This window comes from Siphateles boraxobius, unplaced genomic scaffold (assembly GCF_051911475.1).
Source record: "Siphateles boraxobius isolate OS27281-9 unplaced genomic scaffold, OSU_SipBor_1 6, whole genome shotgun sequence".
NCBI lineage: Eukaryota > Metazoa > Chordata > Actinopteri > Cypriniformes > Leuciscidae > Siphateles > Siphateles boraxobius.
In genome coordinates, this window is record NW_027509186.1 from 9,597,636 (window position 1) to 9,622,500 (window position 24,865).

The following is a 24,865-nucleotide window of genomic DNA, read 5'->3' on the forward strand; positions in this document are numbered from 1 at the left end:
CTGCTACAAACTGATAGCGGTCAGATAAATATGATTTAAACCATGCTAATGCAATTCCACTAATGCCAACATAGTTTTCTAGTCTATTTAAGAGAATGTTGTGGTCAATGGTGTCAAATGCAGCACTAAGATCAAGTAACACTAATAGAGAGATACAACCACGATCGGATGATAAGAGCCAATCATTTGTGACTCTGATGAGAGCAGTCTCAGTACTATGGTGTGGTCTAAATCCTGACTGGAAATCCTCGCAGATACCAATTTTTTCAAGAAAGGAACACAGTTGTGAGGATACTGCGTTCTCTAGTATCTTTGACAGAAAAGGTAGATTTGAGATCGGCCTGTAATTGACTAATTCTGTAGGATCAAGTTGCGTTTTTTTAACAAGCGGTTTAATCATAGCCAGCTTAAAGGTTTTCGGTACGTATCCTAGAGACAAAGACGAATTAATGATGTTAAGAAGAAGATCTATGACTTCTGGAAGCATCTCTTTCAATAGTTTAGTCGGTATGGGGTCTAACATACATGTTGTCGATTTAGATGAATTAACGAGTTTGCAAAATTCTTCCTCTCCTATGGCAACAAATGAATCAAATTTTACCTCAGGGAGACTATAATGCACTCCCTGATGTGATGCTGTAGTAGACGGTTGCATAGTAGGCTTGGGCGGTATCCAAATTTTGATACCGTCAAACCTCCTCCCTATTTTACCGGGGTATACGGTATTACCGTGACTAATTAAAAATTATGACATAAGGCTCAGACAGCGTCACCAAACTGTTGGCTTGTGTCTACACCGTTCAGATACTGAATACCAGATCCGGCATAAAAAACACACAAAAAAAAATCAAGGCCAACCCGTGCACGTTGTGTCTGATCCCTGTTGACGGCATTAAATGTAATATGAGCCTTAGCCCTATTTAGACTCGACTATTTTTAATACGTGGGACGTTATAATATGTTGGCGCCAAATAATTGTTTAACCCAGGTGCTGAGGGGGTGGTAGATATAAATACCATTTATAAATGAGCAAAAATGGGACAATTAATAATATTTAATTATTTTAATTATGACAATTGTATTCATTTTATTAATTCATTTAAATTAAATTAACAAGCAACAAGTGCATTTGTAAATCCGGTGACACGCGTCATACAACTTTTCTGTCAGTGCTGCAAAGATTAAGTTGACGATCGCCATCTCCTAGTGGACGCGCATATATAGAGAGAAATGCAAATCATGGATTACATAATCAGAAGGTATAGGCTAGCCTTTTTCTTTTCGTTTTGAATTGTTTCGTTTAAAGAAATTGACGATTGATATCTCCGTGGTTAACGCGCGTATAGAGAGAAATGCACATCCTGGATTAATCAGAGAGTATGCTGCCTATATTTCTTTTCCTTTTGAATTGTTTCGTTTAAAGAAATTGACGAATAGCCATCTCCATAGTGAAGGATAGAGAGAAATGCACATCATGGATTAAATAATCAGAGAGTAGGCTAGCCTATTTCTTTTCGTTTTGAATAGTTTCATTTAATTTGATGATCGCCATTTCCATATGAACGCGCATAGAGAGAAATGCACATCATGGATTAAATAATCGTCGAGTGGCCTATTTCTTATCGTTTTGAATTGTTTCGTTTAATGAAATTTCAAGCTTTATTTAGATATCTGTCATGTCTGTGAAACATACACTGAGTTTCGGTTAATTTATGATGAGATTTCAATGCAAGTGACCGCGGCGCGCCAGCACACGATCATGTCATGATTATGTTGTCTGCTATATTTGATTCTTATTTATTATTGGTTGATAAAAAAAAATATTATTAAAATTAGGATACAATTTATACAAAACTAAATTCACTTTAAAGAAAGGCCTTTTACAAAATGAAACTTAATTAAGTGGTCAATGTCTGACTCCCGATGCATCCCATCTTACTCGTGCTGTTCAGTTTTCATTATCAACGTAAAAAAAAATAACATTATAATATTTTAACAAATATAAACGAATGTGCTTATTTAATGAACTCGGGGCAAAATGCATCCTCGCAGCACTGAGTGGGTGGTTGTTTCGGAGATGCGACATTAGGTTAGAGGTGTTTCCATCTCTCGCGGTCACCTTTTTTATTGCAACATTTACAAATTGCCTTGTCAGTATTTACCGCCTCTCCCTTCTCCCTCTCTCTCTCCTCCACACTGTCACTTGATGACAACTACATAAGCATTTTTAGGCATTGAATGAATTATATATATTTATTATATATAAGTGCCGGTAATGACGGTATTGAAACTGATACCGTTGCTATTTTAAGACCCCGCGGTATACGATATTACCGAAATACCGCCCAACCCTATTGCATAGTTATAATTTTGTCCCTAATATTATCAATCTTATAACTGAAGAAGTTAATAAAGTCATTACTGCTGTGTTTCTTGGAAACTTCTGGGCTTGAAGCTTTCTTTTTCGTTAGTGTAGCCACTTTTCCAAATAAATACCTTGGATTATGTTTATTTTCTTTTAATAGAGTTGAAAAATAAGCAGATCTTGCAGCTTTTAAAGCCTCTCTGTAAGCAATCGAGCTCTCCTTCCATGAAATCCGAAATACCTCTAGTTTTGTTTTCTTCCAGTTGCGCTCCATTTTTCTGGCTGCTCTCTTAAGGGCCCGGGTGTGCTCGTTGTACCACGGCGTTGGACTATTTTTTTTAATCTTCTTTAAGCGCAACGGAGCAACTGTGTCTAAAGTGCTGGAAAGGAGAGAGTTAAAAGTTTCTGTTGCAATATCAAGTTCTTCTAAGCTATCTGGGATGCTGAGATGATGAAACTGATTAGGAAGATTATTGATAAAGCAATCTTTAGTGGCAGAATTGATAGGTCTAACATACTTGTAACACGGAGTTGGCTTTGCAGCCTTGGCTAAATGTAATTTACATGAGACTAGATCTGAGATTTTGTCGCTCTGCTGCAGAATTTCAACAGCATCAACATTGATTCCATGTGATAATATTAGATCTAGAGTATGATTACGACAATGAGTAGGTCCTGACACGTGTTGTCTAACTCCAATAGAGTTAAGAATGTCTTTAAATGCCAATCCCATTGCATCTTTTCCATTATCTACATGTATATTAAAATCACCAACAATTAGGACTTTATCTGCAGTCAATATTAATTCTGATAGAAAGTCAGCAAATTCTTTGATACAATCTTTATGGTGCCCTGGTGGCCTGTATACAGTTGCCAGCAGAATTCTTGATTTATCGTTTACATTATATATTTTTACATTAAGCACCAACACTTCAAAAGAAGTATATTTAAAACTAGATTTTTTAGTGGTTTTGAAAATATTACTATAAATTACAGCAACACCTCCCCCTTTGCCTTTCAGGCGAGGTTCATGTTTATAACAGTAATCATGGGGGGTGGACTCATTTAAAGTAATGTAATCGTCTGGTTTTAGCCAGGTTTCTGTCATACACAGCACATCTAGGTTATAATCTGAAATCATATCATTAACTATGAGCGCTTTTGAAGTAAGGGATCGAATATTCAGCAACCCAAGCTTTATCGTTTGCTCATCTGTATTATATCTATTTTTTATTTGTTGAATATCAATTACATTTTTAACCTTAGATCGGTTTGGACGTTTTTTGGATTTCCAAATTCGGGGAACAGACACAGTCTCTATATGATGATATCTAGGTGAAAGACGCTCTATGTGATGGGATTTATCTGACCTTGGTGAAGCGAGGCTGCTAGCAGACGGTCGGTTTAGCCAGTTTGTCTTCTTCCTGACCTGAGCCCCAGATTGTCACGTTTTGTCTCTAAGACTATGAGCCAAATTACTAGAGAGAAGAGCAGCACCATCCAAGGAGGGATGAATACCATCTCTTTTCAACAGGTCAGGTTTGCCCCAAAAACTTCTCCAATTGTCTATGAATTCTATATTATTTTGCGGACACATCTTAGGAAGCCAGCCATTGAGTGGACACAATCTACCAACTATCTCATCACTCCTTCGAACAGGAAAGGGGCCAGAGCAAATTACAGTGCCTGACATCGTACTTGCGAGTTCAAACGTTACTGGACGTTAAATGCGGTGCGTTACCACGGGCGTCAGTTTGGTTTGAAATGTGCTGGGGACAGAGACGCATTCGGAAGTGCATTTTGAGAAGTGCTGGGTCAAAGATAAGTAAGATGTAAGATAAGTAAACAGTTACACCATATAAAGAGAATTAAACACTTTATATGGTGTAACTGTTTACTTATCTTTCATAGATAATACTTGAAGTGCAGGAGAAACCTCTTGCTGCCTGTCGACGTGCAATAAATATAGAAAGTTATGTACAAACACATGTCTGTTTACTCATTTCAACTGACTTGTGAAAACTGCTAAAAAAATACAAATTCTTTAACATATAGCAACTTTTTTTTAATAGTAACGCAAATAGTTACTTTCCCTGGTAACTAATTACTTTTATTATAGAGTAATAAAGTTACTAACTCAGTTACTTTTTGGAACAAGTAGTGAGTAACTATAACTTATTACTTTTTTTAAAGTAACGTTCCCAACACTGAGATTGGCATGAAGACGTTTAATGTCCCCTATAACCTCAGTAGTCCCATTTAGCCACTTGTTAGCATGTAAAAAGCTTTACAGAAATCACAAGGATGAATTACTGATGTATTTTATGTCATAGAATAACATGCAAAAATATCTTGAGCTTGTGTTGACCTCAGACCTTATGTCAGGCATTTAACCAAAAATCCAATAAAAAACACCATTGACTTAGGGACGATGAAACCAGAAATGCGTCTCTGTGTTTTGTCCTACCCTGCTGTCCATCCCTGCAGCACTCTATCACCTAAATGCAAAATTAGAAATGATCCATTTAGCGAAATGGGGAAAATACGGCCAATATATTGCTACCAGATGAGAGCATGGTGCTTATTGTAAAAGTGTACATTTGATCCATGTGGTGTTGTTGTTTTTTTTTTTTTTTTTTTTACTTCTTCTGATTTCTATTACCTCTTCTGGATTAATCATTTTAGGTTTTTATTTATTTATATTCAAAAATGTATCATTACTATGCGCTATATTTTAAGATGTCAACTGTAATGTTCATTACAATGTAACAGTGGTGTTCAAAATTCAATAAAATACTAATTATATAAAAAAAAGAAATGATCTATACATGCTTAAAACACTATTTTATCAACTTATCCCAGTAAAATATGACAATACAAGCACAAATGCTTGAAAAAAAAATCTCCGAAAAAAAAAAAAAGATGAAAAATGACACTCTTCATCCTCCTCGTATCCCCAGAGCCGGAAACATCGTTCTTCTGCAGTTCCTGGTGGGGCTGAAGCAGGCGACGGAGGACGAGATGGTGGCGGAGCTGGTTGTTAGTGTCCTGAAGGCCAGTCCTGATATACTCACCAGATACTTCAAAGAAACCCAGTTCTCGTTCTCTCCACGAATCACCAAAGCCTGGCAGGACAACATTACTCTGCTCAAGAAAGTGAGTCTGATTCCTTTCTGTCTTTTGGTTGCTTTATGTGATTTATGTCATGTGGTGCAGTGCTTTCATTTCATGTAAATTTGGGGAAAATGTACCTCTTAATTATGTTGTAGATTTTTTGCTTTAACAGATCTTACAGATGCTACTTACTCAAGCTTTGATGTTGTTACAGATCTATGAGGCTCAGCCGGAGGTGTCCAAGGCTTTCCAGACCAGTGAAATGATTCCTTTACCTCGTCTGCTGTCAATGGTGTTGGTCACGTCTTTCCCTTCAGTGTGCAATAAAGTCTTCTTCACTCAAGGTCTCAATGTAAGTGGTAGATTTAACCAATCACATCATCAGAAGTTGTGATGCACAGTATATTTTTGGCTATACCTTTATTGGGCATTATTAAACACAATAATTGCCATTAATTACTCACCCTCATGTCGTTACAAACCCGTAAGACTTTCGTTCATCTTCGGTACACAAATGAAGATCTTTTTAGTGAAATCTGAGAGCTTTCTGTCCATCCAAAATTACATAAATTAAACATTCGTTAGAACAACATTAAAAAGCTTGATTTTCATTTTTTCTAATGTCATCTTAAAGTGATCTGAGACATTTTTTCTTCCTCTAATAGATACATAACTTGGTGGTCCAGCACACAACACTTTCCCTCCTGGTGTTTATTCTCAAGAGAGCTCAGAAAAACATTGAACTCTGCCTGGACAAAAGCGCCTGGGAGAGTTCAGACGTCCACAGCCCTGCCGAGATGCAGGAGTTCGTGCAGCTCTACAGAGAGGCGCTTAGCAAGGTGAGGATGATGGGAAAACAACTGGAATGAAAGGGTTTAAACCGAGGGAATAAAGAAACACTCATTTATCCTTTTGGTGCCACAGATTCTACCGGACATGATGTGTGTTGTTTCCAACTGGCAGTCGCTCTCAAAAGAGAAGGAAGATGTAGCAAAGACGAAGAACACGGAACAAAAACAGACCAAAGAACACCGTAATAATCTTTTTTTTATTTTTTTATCCATAGACTTGCTGTTGTTGTTTCACACACTATAGAAATGAAGTGTTTTGTCTCCATCAGCGCGGCAGGACGATGCACAGCTCATTCTGGTGAAAGCTCTTCTGCTCCAGGTCATGTGTTTGTATCAGCGGGTCGTGCCTCACCTCGTCAGCCAGAGCAAATTCGATTTCAGCAAACTCCTGAAAGGTACAATTGAGAACAGATATAGCGCATTTAGCTTCTGACGTGCTGTGGAAGGAGTGAGTGACTTATTGAAACGTTTGCAGGCATTGTGACGGAGAGGGGAATGAAACAGGAAGTTCCTCCAGTTCTACAGTATCAAATTCTTCAACTGGCTCTTGAACTTCCTGCAAGCAAATTCTCCTGGTTCCGCGTTCAGGTGAACAATTTTATTCTTGGTTGCTCCGTTTGTATGTTAGCTTTTATAGTCACATTATTCAGGTTTGCGTGACCATATGTCTTTTCAACAGTTGGTTTTTAGTTTTATGATGATTTTCAGATTATGTAAGAGTTGAAGATTTCCACTTTTTTCTTGTTTTTTTCCGGCACAGGAACTAGCAGATCCAGATCAAGAAAAAGGAGAGAAATCTGTCTTCTATTTGTTACTTAAGATGTTTGTAAGTAGTAACAGTAGCTACTTGAAGACCTCGACCAGGATGCTGGTCCTAAAGGTGAGTTCAGCCTCACCCAACTACAGAAAAAAACCTGTGATCGTTGTAGATCATTTAATATATCTTTACATATATCATTGCAATTCAAAGATAATTTATTTATATTTATATTGATTATAGTATAGTTCATATACTATATATATTTTTATTATTTATTATATTATTTATTATACATCCATGTCGTTTCTTGATTCACAATGCTGTTATTCTTTTTAATACCGTTCAACTATGTAATGCAACTAGTGAAACACGACTTTACAGTGTTGAGAAATTATGAATTGATTTTAAAACGCTGTGAACTCCTGTTGTAGGTGTTGAGGGACAGTGGTGTGTTTGAGCACACGTGGAAGGAGCTGGAGTTATGGCTGGACCGTCTGGCACGTTTGAACCCATCCCAGCAGGAAGCCGTTGTTCAGTTTCTAGACCATGTACTGCATTCTGACCCCTTTTACTGGGCTTTTTATACAACCATGTCAGTGTTATGAAGTTGATATTTTGTCGACTGATACCTGAGTGACTCAAGATTTTCAGTGAGAAAATATTTTGGGAAGGACTTGTTTTTATCCTAATCAAATACATAATTCATTTTGAAGTGGTGTTGACTTCAGAGTGTTGGTAAATTAAATATTGATTTTAGAGTTTTGAAAAATCCTCCTTAAAAGCGGTTAAAAATATCAAAATAAAATGACGGTGTGAAGTGACAGTAAAGACACTTTAATGCACTGGTCAATTTTAAGATTTTGTGCTTCCGTCGTATGTCTTCTTTCAGACTTTTCGAATGAAAGCGTACAAAAAGTGTTTGTTTTATTACATTTTAACTATTTGCGTCTAGATTTCAATTGCAATAAATAGAGGTGAATTTAAGTTGATTGGGACACTTTTCCCCCAGTCATCTCAATGGGAAAAAGTGTCCCAATCAACCTGAACTCACCCCTATCTTTAAAGGCTGTTTTCTCACAAAATAGTTTTTTTTCTCAACTTGTAATACCGAAACACTTGTCTTAATGGACCGTGATTAATCAACTGGGGAAGTTTGGTGATATCTGTTAAATCTGTTAAAAACGTTACCCAACTTTTAATATAATCCCGTCACAATTACGAATGATCTGAAGTGGATATTTTGTGTGGGCAGGTTTTGATGCGCGTGGTGTGTGACCCACACGTGTACACTGAGAAAGCAGCGAGTGCGGTCCAGGAGGCAGCGTTCCTGCAGGCCAATCTGAGCGGGCAGGAGGGAGACGAGGCCAGCATCCCCATATCACACATCGACGGTTAGCATTACACACATTTTCAAATATGTTTCGACAATCTGAGGTCACGCTGGCACTGTTAGGGATTGTTAATATGGATTTATCTGGGTTGTTTAACCTTGTTTAATTTTGACCCGGAATAATTTTTTTGAAATTGAAAAAAAAAATGTACGGTTCATCGGAGGGGTCCAAGACCCCAGGACTTTTGTCGCACTTGAACCGCAAATACACACACACACTCAAAAATTTAAAGGGTTAGTTCACCCAAAAATAAAAATTAAGTCATTAATTACTCACCCCCATGCTGTACCAACCCCGTAAGACCTTCGTTCATCTTCGGAACACAAATGAAGATATTTTTGATTAAATCTGAGAGGTGGATCACTGCTACATAGGCTGCCAGAGGGAATGAAACTTGACGGCCCAGAAAGTCATTAAAGAACATGTTTAAATATTCCATGTGCCTACAGTGGCTCAACTATAAGTTTATCAAGCGACGAGACTACTTTTTTCCCGAAAAAAAAAACATAATAACGACTTTATTCGACTATTCCTTTTCATTCCTTGTGGGCCTGAGACGAGAGTTCAAGAGATTTCCACGACGCATGCGCGAGAACTGAACAAGAAGTATTAGAAGAAGAACGTCCTCTTCTCAGTTCTCGCGCATGCGTCGTGGAAATCTCTTGAACTCTCGTCTCAGGCCCACAAGGAAGAAAAGGAATAGTCGAATAAAGTCGTTATTATGTTTTTTTTTTCGGGAAAAAAGTATTCTCGTCGCTTGATAAACCTATAGTTGAGCCACTGTAGGCACATGGAATATTTAAACATTTTCTTTAATGACTTTCTGGGCCGTCAAGTTTCATTCCCTCTGGCAGCCTATGTAGCAGTGATCCACCTCTCAGATTTAATCAAAAATATCTTCATTTGTGTTCCGAAGATGAACGAAGGTCTTACGGGGTTGGTACAGCATGGGGGTGAGTAATTAATGACTTAATTTTCATTTTTGGGTGAACTAACCCTTTAATGAATTCGAGGAGTTTTGTGGTTGAAATTTAAAAAAGTAACAAAATCCTTCCCTCGTGGGTCAGTTTGACCCCCCATAGGAATGAATGGAATGCGAGGAATGCTTCAGTACACATAGTAAAACCTACAAATGCTCAAAATTCGAATTTCACCAAAAATGATTTTATAATGTCTACATGTGTATCTGAATGCATATGGAAAAAGTCTGACTTTAGGACCCAGCGGAACAGCTCATTTGCTCCAGATACAGCTATAAGTCCATCTAGTGGCAAGAGTTATGAAATATCATGTTATATAATTTTTTTCCCACAAGAGGACGGCAAAGACACCCAATGTAAGATATTTGGAGCTGAATTGCATGAAATTGTGAGTTATTTTGAATTTAACTTGAAAGAATTTATTGATTAAATCTAGTACTTTAAAGGTAAATAAAATAAAAATAACAAAAAATCTCAAAAAAATGCATAAAAAAATTGAAAAAATATGGTCAAAATAAAATAAAATAAGCTTTCTGTAGAAAAAAAAAAATTAAGTATACTTTTAGGGCTTGGCGAGGGAAGAATTTGTTCCAGGACGCGAGGGAAAGATGAGGATTAAGCATGTGTTTTACTCTGTGTTTTAGATGTGCTCGACATGGTTGATGTTATAGTGGAGGGCAGCGAAGGGGACGTTGAAGAGATCGGACCTTCCTTCACCGAAGACATCATCCTTCAGACGTTCCCATTTAGCGCCATTGTACCGGCTGTGCTAGAGGCTCGCAATAAACTGCCAGAGAGTTTTAAAGATGGGAAAGGTAACTTCTTGAATTTGAAGATCAGGGTAAAGTGTTCTTATTTTGTCTTCTGAGAAACACAAGTAAATGTAAGTAGCTTCTGAAAGGCAGAACTAGGTGAAAAAACATTATCTTTAAACAAAATAAGAAAAATTTACTCTCCTTCATCCTGTTCAAAAGTTTTCACCCCCGCCTCTTAATGCATAATGTTTCCTTCTGGAGCATCAGTGAATGTTTCCTCGAGCTCATGTTGGTAATGCTCTGTCTGTTGCACAGGCGTGGTGTACGAGTACATGGCATCGGTCCTGTGTGATGTCCTGCACTGTCAGAGGGACCCGCTGGCTCTGTGTCTGACCCTCCAGCACTACGATGAAGAGCTCAACTCATCAGAGTCTTCCTCACCTCCTCACGCCTCTGTCCTCACCTTCTACCACTACTACTCACAATGGCTCCCCAAAAACACGCGCAAGACACTGGTTGGTTTAGTTTACTCATTAGGGACCAAGTGCAGTGTAATTGATAGCCTTTATCTTCTTTTGCTGCTTCTTCTTTTGAGTGTATGGAAGATTATATAACCGTACGTAGGAAAAGTTATTAAATTTGGCACACAGATGGAGGACAGTCTGTTATCATAGCAAATTTGCTGTCTCTGGTCTTGATAGATTCCTCGGTTCACGCTGAAAACGGTTATGCCACAAATTTGAAAAACTACATGAACTTTAACTACATGAACCTAGACTTTTGGTCCAATTTTCACTAAATATGACTCTTCAGACCATGTCAGCAAAAAGTTATATATTATATAATGTTGGTTAGTAGGTAACACTTTAGTTTAGGGTCCAGTTCTCACTATTAACTTTTCACCTAGAAATATGCATGCTAATAAGCAACTAATAATATAACTAATAGTGATACCATTTCAAATTCAGGTAAATATTTCTTATGTAAATGGCTGTATGGCTTTCTTGAAGTTCCCGATTGCCTTGTCAATCTTTCTCCCAGTTCATGACTGAAGACTTCAGTGAGGATCGATCTGACGCTGGTTTCTCCGCTCTGCTGAAGGCCGTTTATAGTGAAGGGCCAAATGCTTTCCTACGGGACTCTTTTAAGGAGGCAGCACAGGACGCTCTGACCTCTCTGGATGTGTCCCAATTCCCAGTGGCTGTCAATCAAGTGCTTCTCTACCTCAGACACTTCGTCGTCACTTTCAATTCGGTATTGAGCCATTCAAAAATACATATGAGTGGTTTCTGCATGTGAGCTAAAAACTGGGCATACAGTGTCCGATTCAAGGTGTTAAAGGAATAATTTACACAAAAAAATACATTTACTCACCCTCATGTTGTTCCAAACCTCGACTTACTTTCTTCTGTTGAACATAAAAACATATTTTAAAGAATGTTGGTAACCAAACCATTTTGCTGAGCATTGACTTCTCATTGTATGGTAAATAAAACAGATATTTCTCAAAATAATTTATGTTCCACATAAGAAAGTAATGAACACAACTTTACACAAGGTGAGGAAATGGTGACAGAATTTTCATTCTCCCTTTAAAGTTTCAGAAAACTTCTAACATCTAAATGAATGATTTTCTTAAATACGTTTCATATGAGCTAGTAAAAAACTACAACAAATCCCTGAAAATACAAAATATTTTTTAATGTTTTTGAATCTCTTATACTCACCTAAACAGTCATATTGTGAAAAATTATTACATTTTAAAAGAACTGTTTTGTATTTGAATGCATTTTAAAATGTTATTTATTCCTCTGATCATCAAAGCTGTATTTATCATTACTCCAGTCTTTAGTGTCACATGATCCTTAAGAAATCATTCTGATATGATGATTAGCTGCTCAGTTATTATTGGTGCTTATAATTGTTAAAATATTGAAATATTACCTTAAGACCACGAGGGTCTGAAGGGTTTGTCTGAGGAAAGTCCCTGTCCTGAATGATCTTCACTGTGTTTGCCCGCAGCTCCCCAAGGAGACGGCAGCAGAGGTGTTGGGTCGTCTGATGGCAGTGCTGAACTCTCTCATCCTCGAACTGCTGAGCTCAGAAACTCAACCCGAGTGTGCGGGACAGCAGGACGAGGAGGACCTGTTTCTGGACACAAACCGTGTACCTGCGCAGAACATTGAGAAGGAACAGGTAGCCAGCCTTGATCTTAATGTTTGCTTTTAATTTAACGAAATATCCTGAGTTATTTCAGAAACATTATTAGAGGGTGATGGATTAATTAAAATAAATGCACAATTAAATCAAATAAGACTAATTGCATATTGCTTAGTATGGTTATCAAATCACAAAGGCTGTGATTTAATTAAATATATGCGCTGCGTGTTTCAGAGTGAAGCGCGGGACTGTTCATTTACTTGTGACAGAAGAGAAGCTTTAAAGGGCTCCTTGTGGTTTTCCATGAAATAGAAATGATGTAATAATTACAACAACAACAACAACATTATTATCATTATTATTATGTTATAATGAAAGATTTTATATAACTGTTGTTGTTATAAGTATTATTGTTCCCGTTATTTATTTATTTTAGATTTTTTTTTATGTTTGTAGAGATATTAAATTATTGTATACAATTATGTGTTAGATTATTTTTTATAGATATATAATCATAATCATATATTTGCACATTTATTTTTGTTTTTATATTTAATTTATTTTTTTGCACAGAACATATGGCGACTGTAGGAATAGAGTCCAGAAACTTTGCTTTGTTCCACTCCTGTTTTTCCTCTGCTCTCCAGATCACACTGGCTGTCCTCAGATCAGTGTTTAAACACCCCGCGGTGGAGCAGTGGTTTCTGGCTCTGGAGTTGAGCTGTTTCCCTCATCACAGCCTGAATCCAGTGAGACTGAAGCGTCTGTGTGTGTGTGTGAGCGAGAGCACGCTCACCCTGCTGGAGTCCAGCGCCGGCGCGCTCCGAGACCTGGACGCTCTAGAGGTCGTGAGCTCGTACCTGACAGCCGTGCAGAGAGCCGTGCTCACTGAACTACACCACAGGGGGAGCAAGTATGTCAAAACATGCTGTTTCTGCTAGCTTAAATACTGTTTAAAAGGATGGGTAACTGTTTACATTCTATTTTACAATACAATTAAGAATACTTTGATATTAAAGGGATAGTTCACCCAAAAATCAATTACACACCTTCATGTTGTTCCAAACCCATAAGCGTTCATCTTAAAAACACGATTGTTTGTTTTGTGTCAAGCAAGCACGTTTCATTGAGTGAAATAAAAGCCAGCGCTGCATGTTCAAAATCAAAACGTTAAGCGGTTGCTCATGATCTATTGTTGATACATTGTTTGCTCTATTTTCAATTAAAAGTCCTGCATTATTCTTAACATACACCCAATAAATACGTTTTACAAGTGCTAGCACACAATAATATGTTTGTTGCCTATTGCCTTTCTTTAAACACATTATTATCGGATAAGCAAAATCCAATATCGATCAACCTCTAATTTGTATGTATTGATATATTAGTATGTAAACCAATTTGAATACACACACAGTATATATATATTGAATAAAACTTGTCTCGAGTATTTAAACTTGCAGTTACCCTGTTTTGAAGTTGAATAAACCTGTTTAATAAAGGAAAAGAGATACAGGATTTATTTTGAAATTATGTGGGTTTGTTCTGTATGGACATACTGTGTTCATTTAATTTGTGCAAGTCTTATAAGGTCTTAAATCTAAAACACTGCAGCGGCTCTGCTTTATGAACTTTTTGAAGTGTCAAAGTTTTAGTTGTGTGGACTCTCAATGGAGATCTTGTTTCGAAGGTGAACGAAAGTCTTATGGGTTTGAAATGAGAGTGATTTTTGAATTTAAAGTAATCTCTTTAAGTTTGACTTTTTGTTTTGAATGACAGATTTTCGCAATGGAATAATAGCATACCTCTTACTATATACGGTATACTGCATAAAGAAAAAATAGTATGTAATACAGTACACATTGTGCAACAATAAACTGCAATTCAGTGGTGCCCAGTTATCATCTCTCAAATAAATGTGGTTTTACCAAAAATTGTGCATAATAGTCTGTCAAACAAAGAGGCTTTAAAAATCATGTTTGCTGTTACTTCTAATTCATTCATGACACTAGAAAGGAAGTGTCGAGTTGAGTGTTGCATTATGGGATGTGATATTCAGTTTGCTGTATTTGTGTAATGGCCATTTTGTCATTTGTAGTGGGTTTCTGGGTATTCCATGTATACACAAGTCTTATTGTGATGAAAAATAGTATGAGGAATGCAGTGTAGTTTTTTTTATGTTTGGTGCATCACTGAAAAATCCCCTTTGGTCTTCAGAAGTTGTCCCAGAAAGCAGTCCCTCAGTGTCCGAGCGCTGCTGTCTCTGCATGAATTCATGGAGGCGTCCAGCCTGAAGGAGGTGGTGTCCGCTCTGCTGCTGCTCCCTCAGAAGAGCCTGGTGGCCCCTGAGGGCCAGCTGAGCGTGTACGGGCACACGGTGCTGAAGCTGCTCTCTGAAGACCACAGCGGAAGTGTGTCTCTGTCTCAGGCTCACCTCAGAGGTCTGGCTGCTCTCCTCACGCCCTGCCAGTGTGTGCCGCTCGAGGACTTCCTGCTACAGGTACACACAACAGGGAAACTTTACACTCAAGGGGCCGATATAATCACGGTCAAGTTCTTCACTTATGGGTAAAAACGTTCCCCTAAAAATGCTTTAACCAAAGAAGATGTTCAGGTCAAACGCCCTATTCGGACGGGACTAGTTTAACATGGAGAGGTGGGGTAAAGTAATAATTACCAGAGCTTCTCTGTGATTTTAGTCCCGTCCAAATGTGCCATCTCAGTTATCATTATGGACGATGTCAGCAAAGATTACGGGGACTTTTACCTTCTGTAAAAAGGTCCGGAAAAATTACCTAATACTAATCTCATGCGAATAGGCCCGCTATAAATATGTACGTGAATATTTTGTCATTTCCTGTTTAAATGTAGTTTTCCATGGTTTTTCAAGTATGGAGACGCTTGAAGAAGCATTCAGTTGCGTTCTACACGCTGGGACAACTCTTTGGCAAAACTCAATACAAGTGTTTTCCACATACCATTCAGATCAGAAAGAAGATCGAAAGCACTTGTTAGAGGCACGAAACATCGTTTAGCGTTAGTTAAGTGCCTATTACCAACACAATCCAATCAGAAATGAATACATCGTTAGACCAGACATAACTGTTTTCTATATCTAAATATATAGGTTATATGTATTTGCGCACATGATATCAGAAAGCAACGTAATACGCACATGACGACAGGAGGTTGACGGTGATGCGCAAATCGAGTTACCCCTCCCACTTCTGCTAGTTTAACTGAGATATCTTATCTCATGCGAATTGGCCAATGATATTACAGGCGTCCTGTGGGAAAATGACATTACTCCATCTACTCCTGTTAAACTAATCCTTTCTGAATAGGGCTAAAGAAGAAAGAGCCACACGTACTTATTACGTAATTGCCAAGGACCAAATGGTAGTTTGAAAGCGATTACCAGCTTGGCAAGCCATGTCAAACTCCCAAATCGAACTTCGTTTTACATTTATTAATTTATCTGACGCTTTTATCCAAAGCGACTTACAATTGCTATATTTCAGAGGTCGCACGCCTCTGGAGCAACTATGGGTTAAGTGTGTTGCTCAGGGACACATTGGTGTCTCACAGTGGATTCGAACCCCGGTCTCTCACACTAAAGGGATGTGTCTTATCCACTGCGCCATCACCACCCCTTTTTGGCCTGATTTTGTTCAAAATGACATCACACCAGTTCGGTCATTGATCTTGCTTTAAGTATATTGAGGGCCTTCAGAGTAGTGATAATGCGCTTAGAGATCTTTTTGCACACTTTCGGTAAATATGTCTCTCTCTAGGTGCTGTCCCGGGAGCCAGGCACGGCCAAACTCATCCCGACGGACGTTCTCCTGCACTGCATCCAGAGAGAGAGTCCTTCAGCCCAGGCCATTGGGGTCGTTCTCCTGGAGAACTGCTCCACACACGTGCTCCGCTTCGAGCTCTGGTGCCTGGAGCCGTCTAACCTAGCGCAGATCAGCTCCCAGAGCAGCGGCTTCTTGTTTCTGCTCAACGCCTACTTGAAGAGAGACATCAGTGATGATCCCACCCGCCCTAAACACAGTCAGTGTTGCTGCTTTCTTTGTACTGGCTCAAAGAATGTTGTTCGTATTGAATTTGACGTGCATATACAGTACGTTTCATGTCGTCTTATCTATCGCTGTACACAGTTCATAAATCAGTCCTGAAGGCCCTGAAGAAAGCTTTGCTGTCGGAGCTGTGGCTCACAGTGCAGCGAGCGGACTTTACGAGTGACCTGCATGTGGAGGTTCTGTCCGGTCTCATCCGATTGGCTGCTGGGAACGCCGACCTCACGCAACTCATGAAAGATCTTCCTGCCATCCTTCAGAAACCAGACAGTCATCAAAGGTAAACTCATGGTAACACTTTACAATAAAGTTCATTACCTTAGTTAACATGAACTAAGAATGAACAATGCTTTTTTTTTTAGCATTTATTAATCTTAGTTAATATTAATTTCAAAATTTACTAGTACATTGTTTAAATCAAAGGTTTTATTTGTTAACATTAGTTAATGCACTTTGAACTAACATGAACAAACAATGAACGCCTGTATTTTAATTAACTAACATTAACAAAGATTAATAAATTCTGTAACACATATATTGCTGATTGTTCGTTTATGTTAGTTAATACATTAACTAATGTTAACTAATGAACCTTATTGTAAAGTGTTACCAAACTCATCACTCTTTCTGTCAAACTAAACCATATGTATAAAATGCATATATAAGCAAATAATAATAAAAAAAGTAAAACAATTGCTAAAATGGTTTTATCTGTTTGCCTGCATTTCACGTGACCATTAACCAACATCAGAGAACAATTATCGAAACTTAAAATCTGAGGAGATTACTAAACATTTACTAAACAACTAAACATTTTAGGTCAAAGGGTTCATCTGACAGAAAAGTTGGTCAATCCCTGCACTAATGAAACAATACCTAGTAGTAAACGGCTAGATTTAGCATTTAACATTTTTAGATGATTAAAAAAAATATATAATAATTGAACCTATTCATTAAAAAAGAGAAAAAACTTCCAGTAAGTTTAAATACAGGTCCTTCTCAAAAAATTAGCATATTGTGATTAAGTTAATTATTTTCCTTAATGTAATGATAAAAATTCAACTTTCATATATTTTAGATTCATTGCACACCAACTGAAATATTTCAGGTCTTTTATTGTTTTAATACTGATGATTTTGGCATACAGCTCATGAAAACCCAAAATTCCTATCTCAAAAAATTAGCATATTTCATCCGACCAATAAAAGAAGTGTTTTTTTAATACAAAAAAAGTCAACCTTTTTGCAGAAATGACTGCATGGAGGCAATCGGCCTATGGCACTGCTGAGGTGTTATGGAGGCCCAGGATGCTTCGATAGCGGCCTTAAGCTCATCCAGAGTGTTGGGTCTTGCGTCTCTCAACTTTCTCTTCTCAATATCCCACAGATTCTCTATGGGGTTCAGGTCAGGAGAGTTGGCAGGCCAATTGAGCACAGTAATACCATGGTCAGTAAACCATTTACCAGTGGTTTTGGCACTGTGAGCAGGTGCCAGCTCGTGCTGAAAAATGAAATCTTCATCTCCATAAAGCTTTTCAGCAGATGGAAGCATGAAGTGCTCAAAAATATCCAGATAGCTAGCTGCATTGACCCTGCCTTTGATAAAACACAGTGGACCAACACCAGCAGCTGACATGGCACCCCAGACCATCACTGACAGTGGGTACTTGACACTGGACTTCAGGCATTTTGGCATTTCCTTCTCCCCAGTCTTCCTCCAGACTCTGGCACCTTGATTTCCGAATGACATGCAAAATTTGCTTTCATCTGAAAAAAGTACTTTGGACCACTGAGCAACAGTCCAGTGCTGCTTCTCTGTAGCCCAGGTCAGGCGCTTCTGCCGCTATTTCTGCTTCAAAAGTGGCTTGACCTGGGGAATGCGGCACCTGTAGCCCATTTCCTGCACACGCCTGTGCACGGTGGCTCTGGATGTTTCTACTCCAGACTCAGTCCACTGCTTCCGCAGGTCCCCCAAGGTCTGGAATCGGTCCTTCTCCACAATCTTCCTCAGGGTCCGGTCACCTCTTCTCGTTGTGCAGCGTTTTTTGCCACACTTTTTCCTTCCCACAGACTTCCCACTGAGGTGCCTTGATAAAGCACTCTGGGAACAGACTATTTGTTCAGAAATTTCTTTCTGTGTCTTACCCTCTTGCTTGAGGGTGTCAATGATGGCCTTCTGGACAGCAGTCAGGTCGGCAGTCTTACCCATGATTGCGGTTTTGAGTAATGAAACAGGCTGGGAGTTTTTAAAAGCCTCAGGAATTTTTTGCAGGTGTTTATAATTAATTAGTTGATTCAGATGATTAGGTTAATAGCTCGTTTAGAGACCCTTTTCATGATATGCTAATTTTTTGAGACAGGAATTTTGGGTTTTCATGAGCTGTGTGCCAAAATCATCAGTATTAAAACAATAAAAGACCTGAAATATTTCAGTTGGTGTGCAATGAATCTAAAATATATGAAAGTTTAATTTTTATCATTACATTATGGAAAATAATGAACTTTATCAAAATATGCAAATTTTTTTGAGAAGGACCTGTATTTGACATCCTACTTTAATATCTGTGGTCTTGAACTGAAGCTTGTTTTCCACATCCTGTTTCAGGTGGAAGCTGGCAGACTGCATCAGTGAAAAGCTGTGTGAGAGTTCAGAGGAACTGTGTGAGTGGAGGAAATCTCTGCTCTCGGCCGCTCTCCGCTGGCTGGCTGCTGTGTATAAAGAGCAGAAAGACCCTCAGTCTCTTCATGAAGAGGCCGTGCTGACAAGACTCAAGTCACTCCTGGTGGGTCGCGCATTATCATTGTCATCTTACTTTTCTAGGTGGATGAACATCTGGTTAAGGTTATCATCATAATTCCTGTGGGTGGTGTTAGCTCCATGTAAACAGTACTTTACTGATAGTTACTTCACTTTTTTTTTTTTTTTTTATATTATTCAAAAGTTACTGAAGTTTCCAGATTTAGATGTTTAAAGTTGGAAAGTGATTCAAACTAGCCTAATGATAACGTGTTTTTGTTTTACTATCGAAACTGACAGTTGCATATTTTAAACTTTAATGTGGTGTAAGTCAGAAGTTATGAAATTATATTATTTATAAAAACAGCGCACTTGTAATGCATTAACAAAGCATTCACTTTTATGTACTTGTGTAAATTGTTTTAACTGTTGTATTTAACACAGAATACCATTGTCCATTTTTTTTCATTTTTTTTATTCACATAAATCAACTATTTGTTGTAAATTGTGCTAATAACAAAATTTGTGCCTCAGAAGCGTAATTTAGTTATATACATTTTGAGAGTATTTTGTACACTTACAAATGTTTGTAATGTAGATAGCTCAACATTCAGCTGATTGTTACTGCATGTTTGGTTTATTGCAGATTCTTCCAGAAAATATCACTGCATCAGACTGGAACACCTTTGTCAAGTCCGGGCTGAAGTAAGTGACTTTTCTCTTAAAGTCCTCTTGTAGTCAATAATTTGATCCCTTAAAACTCATCTTTGATCACAAAAATTACATATTTAAAAAAGTTTTTCCTTAAAAAAAAACCTTCATGCCTTAAAATAGCTTGAATGTAACCTACACCCTTGCCTCATTTAGTATACGCAGTTTTATGAATATGCAAATAAGCCCCGCCTCCACTCACTCACTCAGCCCCGAGATCCACTCGTTGACGATCACACGTTGATCTGATTGGTTACAAGGTAGTTTGTGACGTCAGAAACACCAGCAATTTCAAACTGTGTTTTTGAGTGTTTGGTTCACTGCAGTTTTAAGGAGAAAATACTCAGCAATGATGTTGACTTATGAATTTACACATGGTTTGTGTTAAAGCATATTAAAAACAACATTAAACAACATTAAAAACTTGATTTTCACCACAGTGGGACTTTAGGGGAATTTGCACCGGATTAACCTTTTCATAGTTCCTAGAACTAATGGCGGAAATCCACGCTGGAACTGGGAACGATTTTAGTTCTAGGATCTCCTTTTGGAGGAACTAATTGAGAGTCGGGTCTAAACAGCACTATAGGAACTACCAGTGACGTTAGCGTACGCTGCTTGGCCAAACGCACAAAAAAACACCAGCAGCCGCCATTTTTAAAAAGGCTGTGTAAACACACACAGATTATAGCCTTTATATTTACTCCACAAACTAACTCTACGAACATGGAAAACAGTGACAGATGAACATCTTACGCTTGAAGCTGAGCAGAAAATCCAACACAACTTTGAGGGGACCAAGAGAAACATGATCATGTATTTCTGCTCAGCTAGCAACACTGGGCATCAACCACACGCCATACGCTTATAACTTTTCATTACTGTCTACTTTATATGTATAACAGTTATATCTAATAATGTATTAGACATGACTGTTAGATAGTTCGTAAACTAATGAACACAGAGAATGCGAGCGCTGTTTGTTTGCGTTCCCGTCAAAATAAAAGTCACAACAAGCGCGGCTCACGTCACGACAGAGTTCCTACTGGCGGTGCGAATGCAACCAGGTAAACGTTCCTAAAGGAACCATTCGGGGAAACACACTGATGTCTAGTTCCTATAACTACCCAATGCGAAAGCCCCTTTTAATGAACAAAAGCTAATAGGACACATTGTTTCCTAGCTTACTACTCCGATGACACTATCAGTGTGTGTTCTGGCTAACTAAAACTGATCTTAAAATTCCACTCTCAGGTATCGATACAGTGACTCAAGCTTTTTGGGAACCATAAACACCCTTGTGGAGATCATATATGGAAGACCAGAGACCCCTAAAGAGCTGCTGCCCATGTCTACCATCCACATGATGACCACCAGTCACTCTCTGTTCTTGCCCACGATGCTGGCCACACAGAACGAGTCCCACAGTCCTCATCTGTCTAAAGGTAATAGAGACCAACAATATCAGCAGCTCAATGTCCTCCTGTGGCGCTTCTGAACACATGAAGCTTATCTTTTGATTGACATCTAAACGTAAATATTTGGATATTTTTTGTCATTTTTAAATGAATGATGATCTTTATTTAAATAGCACTTTATTCAATGCAGATTGTTTTAAAGCAGCTTTACAGTGATAAACTGGAAATGACTGATTCAGTGATGCAAACAGTTCAATTCGGCTGTAAAGCAAATCTAAAAAGACAATAGTAAACAGTCATTATTCAGCTAAAGTCAGTTCGGTGTTGATTCAGTTTGGTTCAATAACTGTGTAAAGTTCATCAAGTCAATAATAATTAAGTGTCCTCAACTGAGCAAGTTTAGAGAAAAGTACATTGAGAATTTGTAGAAAACTTTTTGTGCATGAACATATGTTCATTAGGGGTCTAATGGTACACTAAAATCACGATTTTAAAGTCACGGTTCGGTTTTTGATGCAGAAGGGAGAAAAAAACAAAACCTGCTTTTTTAAAGGAAACACTGGTTTACAGAGCAAATTAAATGGCTCTGTCCTTGAATAAAAATCTATCAATATTGCTGCAACAAACAATGGACGCTTGTTTCCACAAAAAAGTAATTATCTGTCTATTTATATCTCACTATTTTGACTTTATAACTTCAATTCGGTCTACTTTTCTCTCAATTGCATATTTATATTTTGTAATTGACTTTTTTTCTCAGATTTGCAATTGCAAGTTTACATCTTGCTATTTTTAACTTGTAGTTTGTATATTGTACCCTCAACCTGTTTTTCTTGGAATTCTGAGTTTACATCTCACAATTCAGTTTTTTTTTTCACCACAGAATAACAAAAAATGTAATTTGTGACTTTTCTTGCAATATCTCACAATTCTAAGATCATTTTGTAATCCTGACTTTTTTCCCCTCCGAATTGCAAGACATTTTTTTTTTAATCATTATTATTTTTTATACTCTCTGGCGAAAACAAGCTTTCATAGCACACTCTTCACTCTTTGAAGTGCTTCTACTGCTAGATGAAAAATATTTTCGCTAAATGTATATTTTACTCAGAATTATTGCCTTGCCGTTCTATTGCGCTCCATCTGTTGGGGGTTGCGTGTGCATCCTCGCTCATTCATTGAAGTCTGTGAAGTTTAAAAAGTAGGCTTATGAGTTAGATTGAAGTGCTTAATATAAAGCATGTCTAATGTTTAGGACAACTTGGATTGTCCACTTTTCCCACAAAAGCTCAATATTTTCAGATGTTTTATAGCATAAATCAATATACACAGTACTGTCCCATCTTAGCTGGAAAACTTTGAGTTTCATATTACATTCCACACACAGATGTCCTTCACTTTCAGTGGTTGAAACGATGCTTTCGTTCGCTACACATGCATGCCGAACTGAAAGACCCATACCGATAATACCGTTACACTCCTAATGTTCTTCGTCTAAGTTTTTTTTTAGTTCTGCTTGCTAAGGCTTCTGTCCCTATCACTATTCCTTAGATTTAGGATTACGGTTTCGAACAACCTCCTCAGAATGATTGTTGTTTTAAAAAAATATATAATAATGTTTTCCAGAATCATTGGTATCTTTCTTGCTTACGCTGGTGAAGAAATGTCCTGAAGTGTGTAACAGCAACCACTTCCTCGTGCTGCTTGGTGCGTATGGAGCTTCGCTGAGCACCACAGGTAAATTACCCACTTGATATGATTCATTTGATTTGGACTTTGTATGAAGTCAGTTATGTGATTTAATGAAATGTTTTTTGGTTATCGCAGACCAGAAGCTTCTACTTGTGCTCCAGGAATATGAGAAGAACAACATCAGTCTCACGGATTTTCAGTATGTTTCAGCATATTTGAAATCACACGTTTGAAGATGATTTTCGCAAACAGAAAAGGTTTGTTTACTATGTTTGTGGTCAGGTATGTACTCTGGGGTCCCGCCGCGGTGGAGCACCATAAAGCCCGTAAGAGCCTGGGACCTTCACTGTGGCAGAGGCCCAGTTCAGAGCAGCTGCTGTCACTGCTCACCGCAGAAATGATGTTAAACACTGTGACACACTTCCCACAGCAGCGACGCATCATCCTTCAGGTAACAACAGGCGAGCGTAAATAACATACAGCATTTTAAGGTATTCTAATATATCTGTCTAAAAGGGTTCACCCAAAAATGAAAATTCTGTCAGTATTTACTCACCCTTATGTCGTTCCAAACCCGTAAGACTTGCTTTCATCTTCACAACACAAATAAAGATATTTTTAAGGAAATCGAAGATATTTCTGTCTCTCCATTGAAAGTCTATTCCACCCAAACTTTGGTCCAAACCTCTGAGATTTTGGTCCATATTCAGATGATGGCATCACACAGTTGCTACAGATTTGTCAGCTGCACATCCATGATGTGAATCTGCTGTTCCAGCACGACCTAACAATACTCAGTTAGACTGTGGTGTTTAAACAAGGCTCAATTGGTACTAAGGGGCACAAAGTGTGCCAAGAAAATACCATTTCACCAGTACCAGCCTGAACCTCTGATACACGGCAAGATGGATTTTTATGTTGTTTATGCCAAATTCTGACCCGACCATCTGAATGTCGCAGCAGAAATCGAGACCAGGCAATGTTTTTCCAATCTTCTATAGTCCAGTTTTGGTGAACTGTAGGCTCAGTTTGTTGTTCTCAGCTGAGACGAGTGTCACCAGTGTGTTTCTTCTGCTGCTGTAGCTCTTCTGCTTCAAGGTTTGATCTGTTGTGTGTTCAGAGATGCTCTTCTGCTTCAAGGTTTGATGTGTTGAGTGTTCAGATGCTCTTCTGCTTCAAGGTTTGATGTGTTGTGTGTTCAGAGATGCTCTTCTGCTTCAAGGTTTGATGTGTTGTGTGTTCAGAGATGCTCTTCTGCTTCAAGGTTTGATGTGTTGTGTGTTCAGAGATGCTCTTCTGCTTCAAGGTTTGATGTGTTGAGTGTTCAGAGATGCTCTTCTGCTTCAAGGTTTGATCTGTTGTGTGTTCAGAGATGCTCTTCTGCTTCAAGGTTTGATGTGTTGAGTGTTCAGAGATGCTCTTCTGCTTCAAGGTTTGACGTGTTGAGTGTTCAGAGATGCTCTTCTGCTTCAAGGTTTGACGTGTTGAGTGTTCAGAGATGCTCTTCTGCTTCAAGGTTTGATCTGTTGTGTGTTCAGAGATGCTCTTCTGCTTCAAGGTTTGATGTGTTGAGTGTTCAGAGATGCTCTTCTGCTTCAAGGTTTGACGTGTTGAGTGTTCAGAGATGCACTTCTGCTTCAAGGTTTGACGTGTTGAGTGTTCAGAGATGCTCTTCTGCTTCAAGGTTTGATGTGTTGTGTGTTCAGAGATGCTCTTCTGCTTCAAGGTTTGATGTGTTGTGTGTTCAGAGATGCTCTTCTGCTTCAAGGTTTGATGTGTTGTGTGTTCAGAGATGCTCTTCTGCTTCAAGGTTTGATGTGTTGTGTGTTCAGAGATGCTCTTCTGCTTCA

General features: G+C 38.3%; 1 protein-coding gene across 1 annotated transcript in view; it reads left to right on the forward strand.

The window, feature by feature from the left end:
• Window positions 1–24,865, forward strand: part of urb1 (URB1 ribosome biogenesis homolog) — a 46,584-nt gene that overhangs the window by 7,435 nt on the left and 14,284 nt on the right. The window contains exons 9-31 of the mRNA XM_077207644.1: window positions 5,326–5,521; window positions 5,694–5,831; window positions 6,145–6,318; window positions 6,404–6,512; window positions 6,600–6,725; window positions 6,806–6,918; window positions 7,091–7,210; window positions 7,522–7,638; window positions 8,343–8,481; window positions 10,106–10,276; window positions 10,532–10,731; window positions 11,258–11,470; window positions 12,239–12,412; window positions 13,024–13,289; window positions 14,594–14,876; window positions 16,171–16,432; window positions 16,540–16,738; window positions 19,063–19,240; window positions 19,841–19,899; window positions 21,160–21,350; window positions 22,950–23,060; window positions 23,151–23,214; window positions 23,298–23,466. Coding sequence (XP_077063759.1) covers window positions 5,326–5,521; window positions 5,694–5,831; window positions 6,145–6,318; window positions 6,404–6,512; window positions 6,600–6,725; window positions 6,806–6,918; window positions 7,091–7,210; window positions 7,522–7,638; window positions 8,343–8,481; window positions 10,106–10,276; window positions 10,532–10,731; window positions 11,258–11,470; window positions 12,239–12,412; window positions 13,024–13,289; window positions 14,594–14,876; window positions 16,171–16,432; window positions 16,540–16,738; window positions 19,063–19,240; window positions 19,841–19,899; window positions 21,160–21,350; window positions 22,950–23,060; window positions 23,151–23,214; window positions 23,298–23,466 — 3,772 coding nt within the window. The remainder of the gene's footprint in view (window positions 1–5,325; window positions 5,522–5,693; window positions 5,832–6,144; window positions 6,319–6,403; window positions 6,513–6,599; window positions 6,726–6,805; window positions 6,919–7,090; window positions 7,211–7,521; window positions 7,639–8,342; window positions 8,482–10,105; window positions 10,277–10,531; window positions 10,732–11,257; window positions 11,471–12,238; window positions 12,413–13,023; window positions 13,290–14,593; window positions 14,877–16,170; window positions 16,433–16,539; window positions 16,739–19,062; window positions 19,241–19,840; window positions 19,900–21,159; window positions 21,351–22,949; window positions 23,061–23,150; window positions 23,215–23,297; window positions 23,467–24,865) is intronic.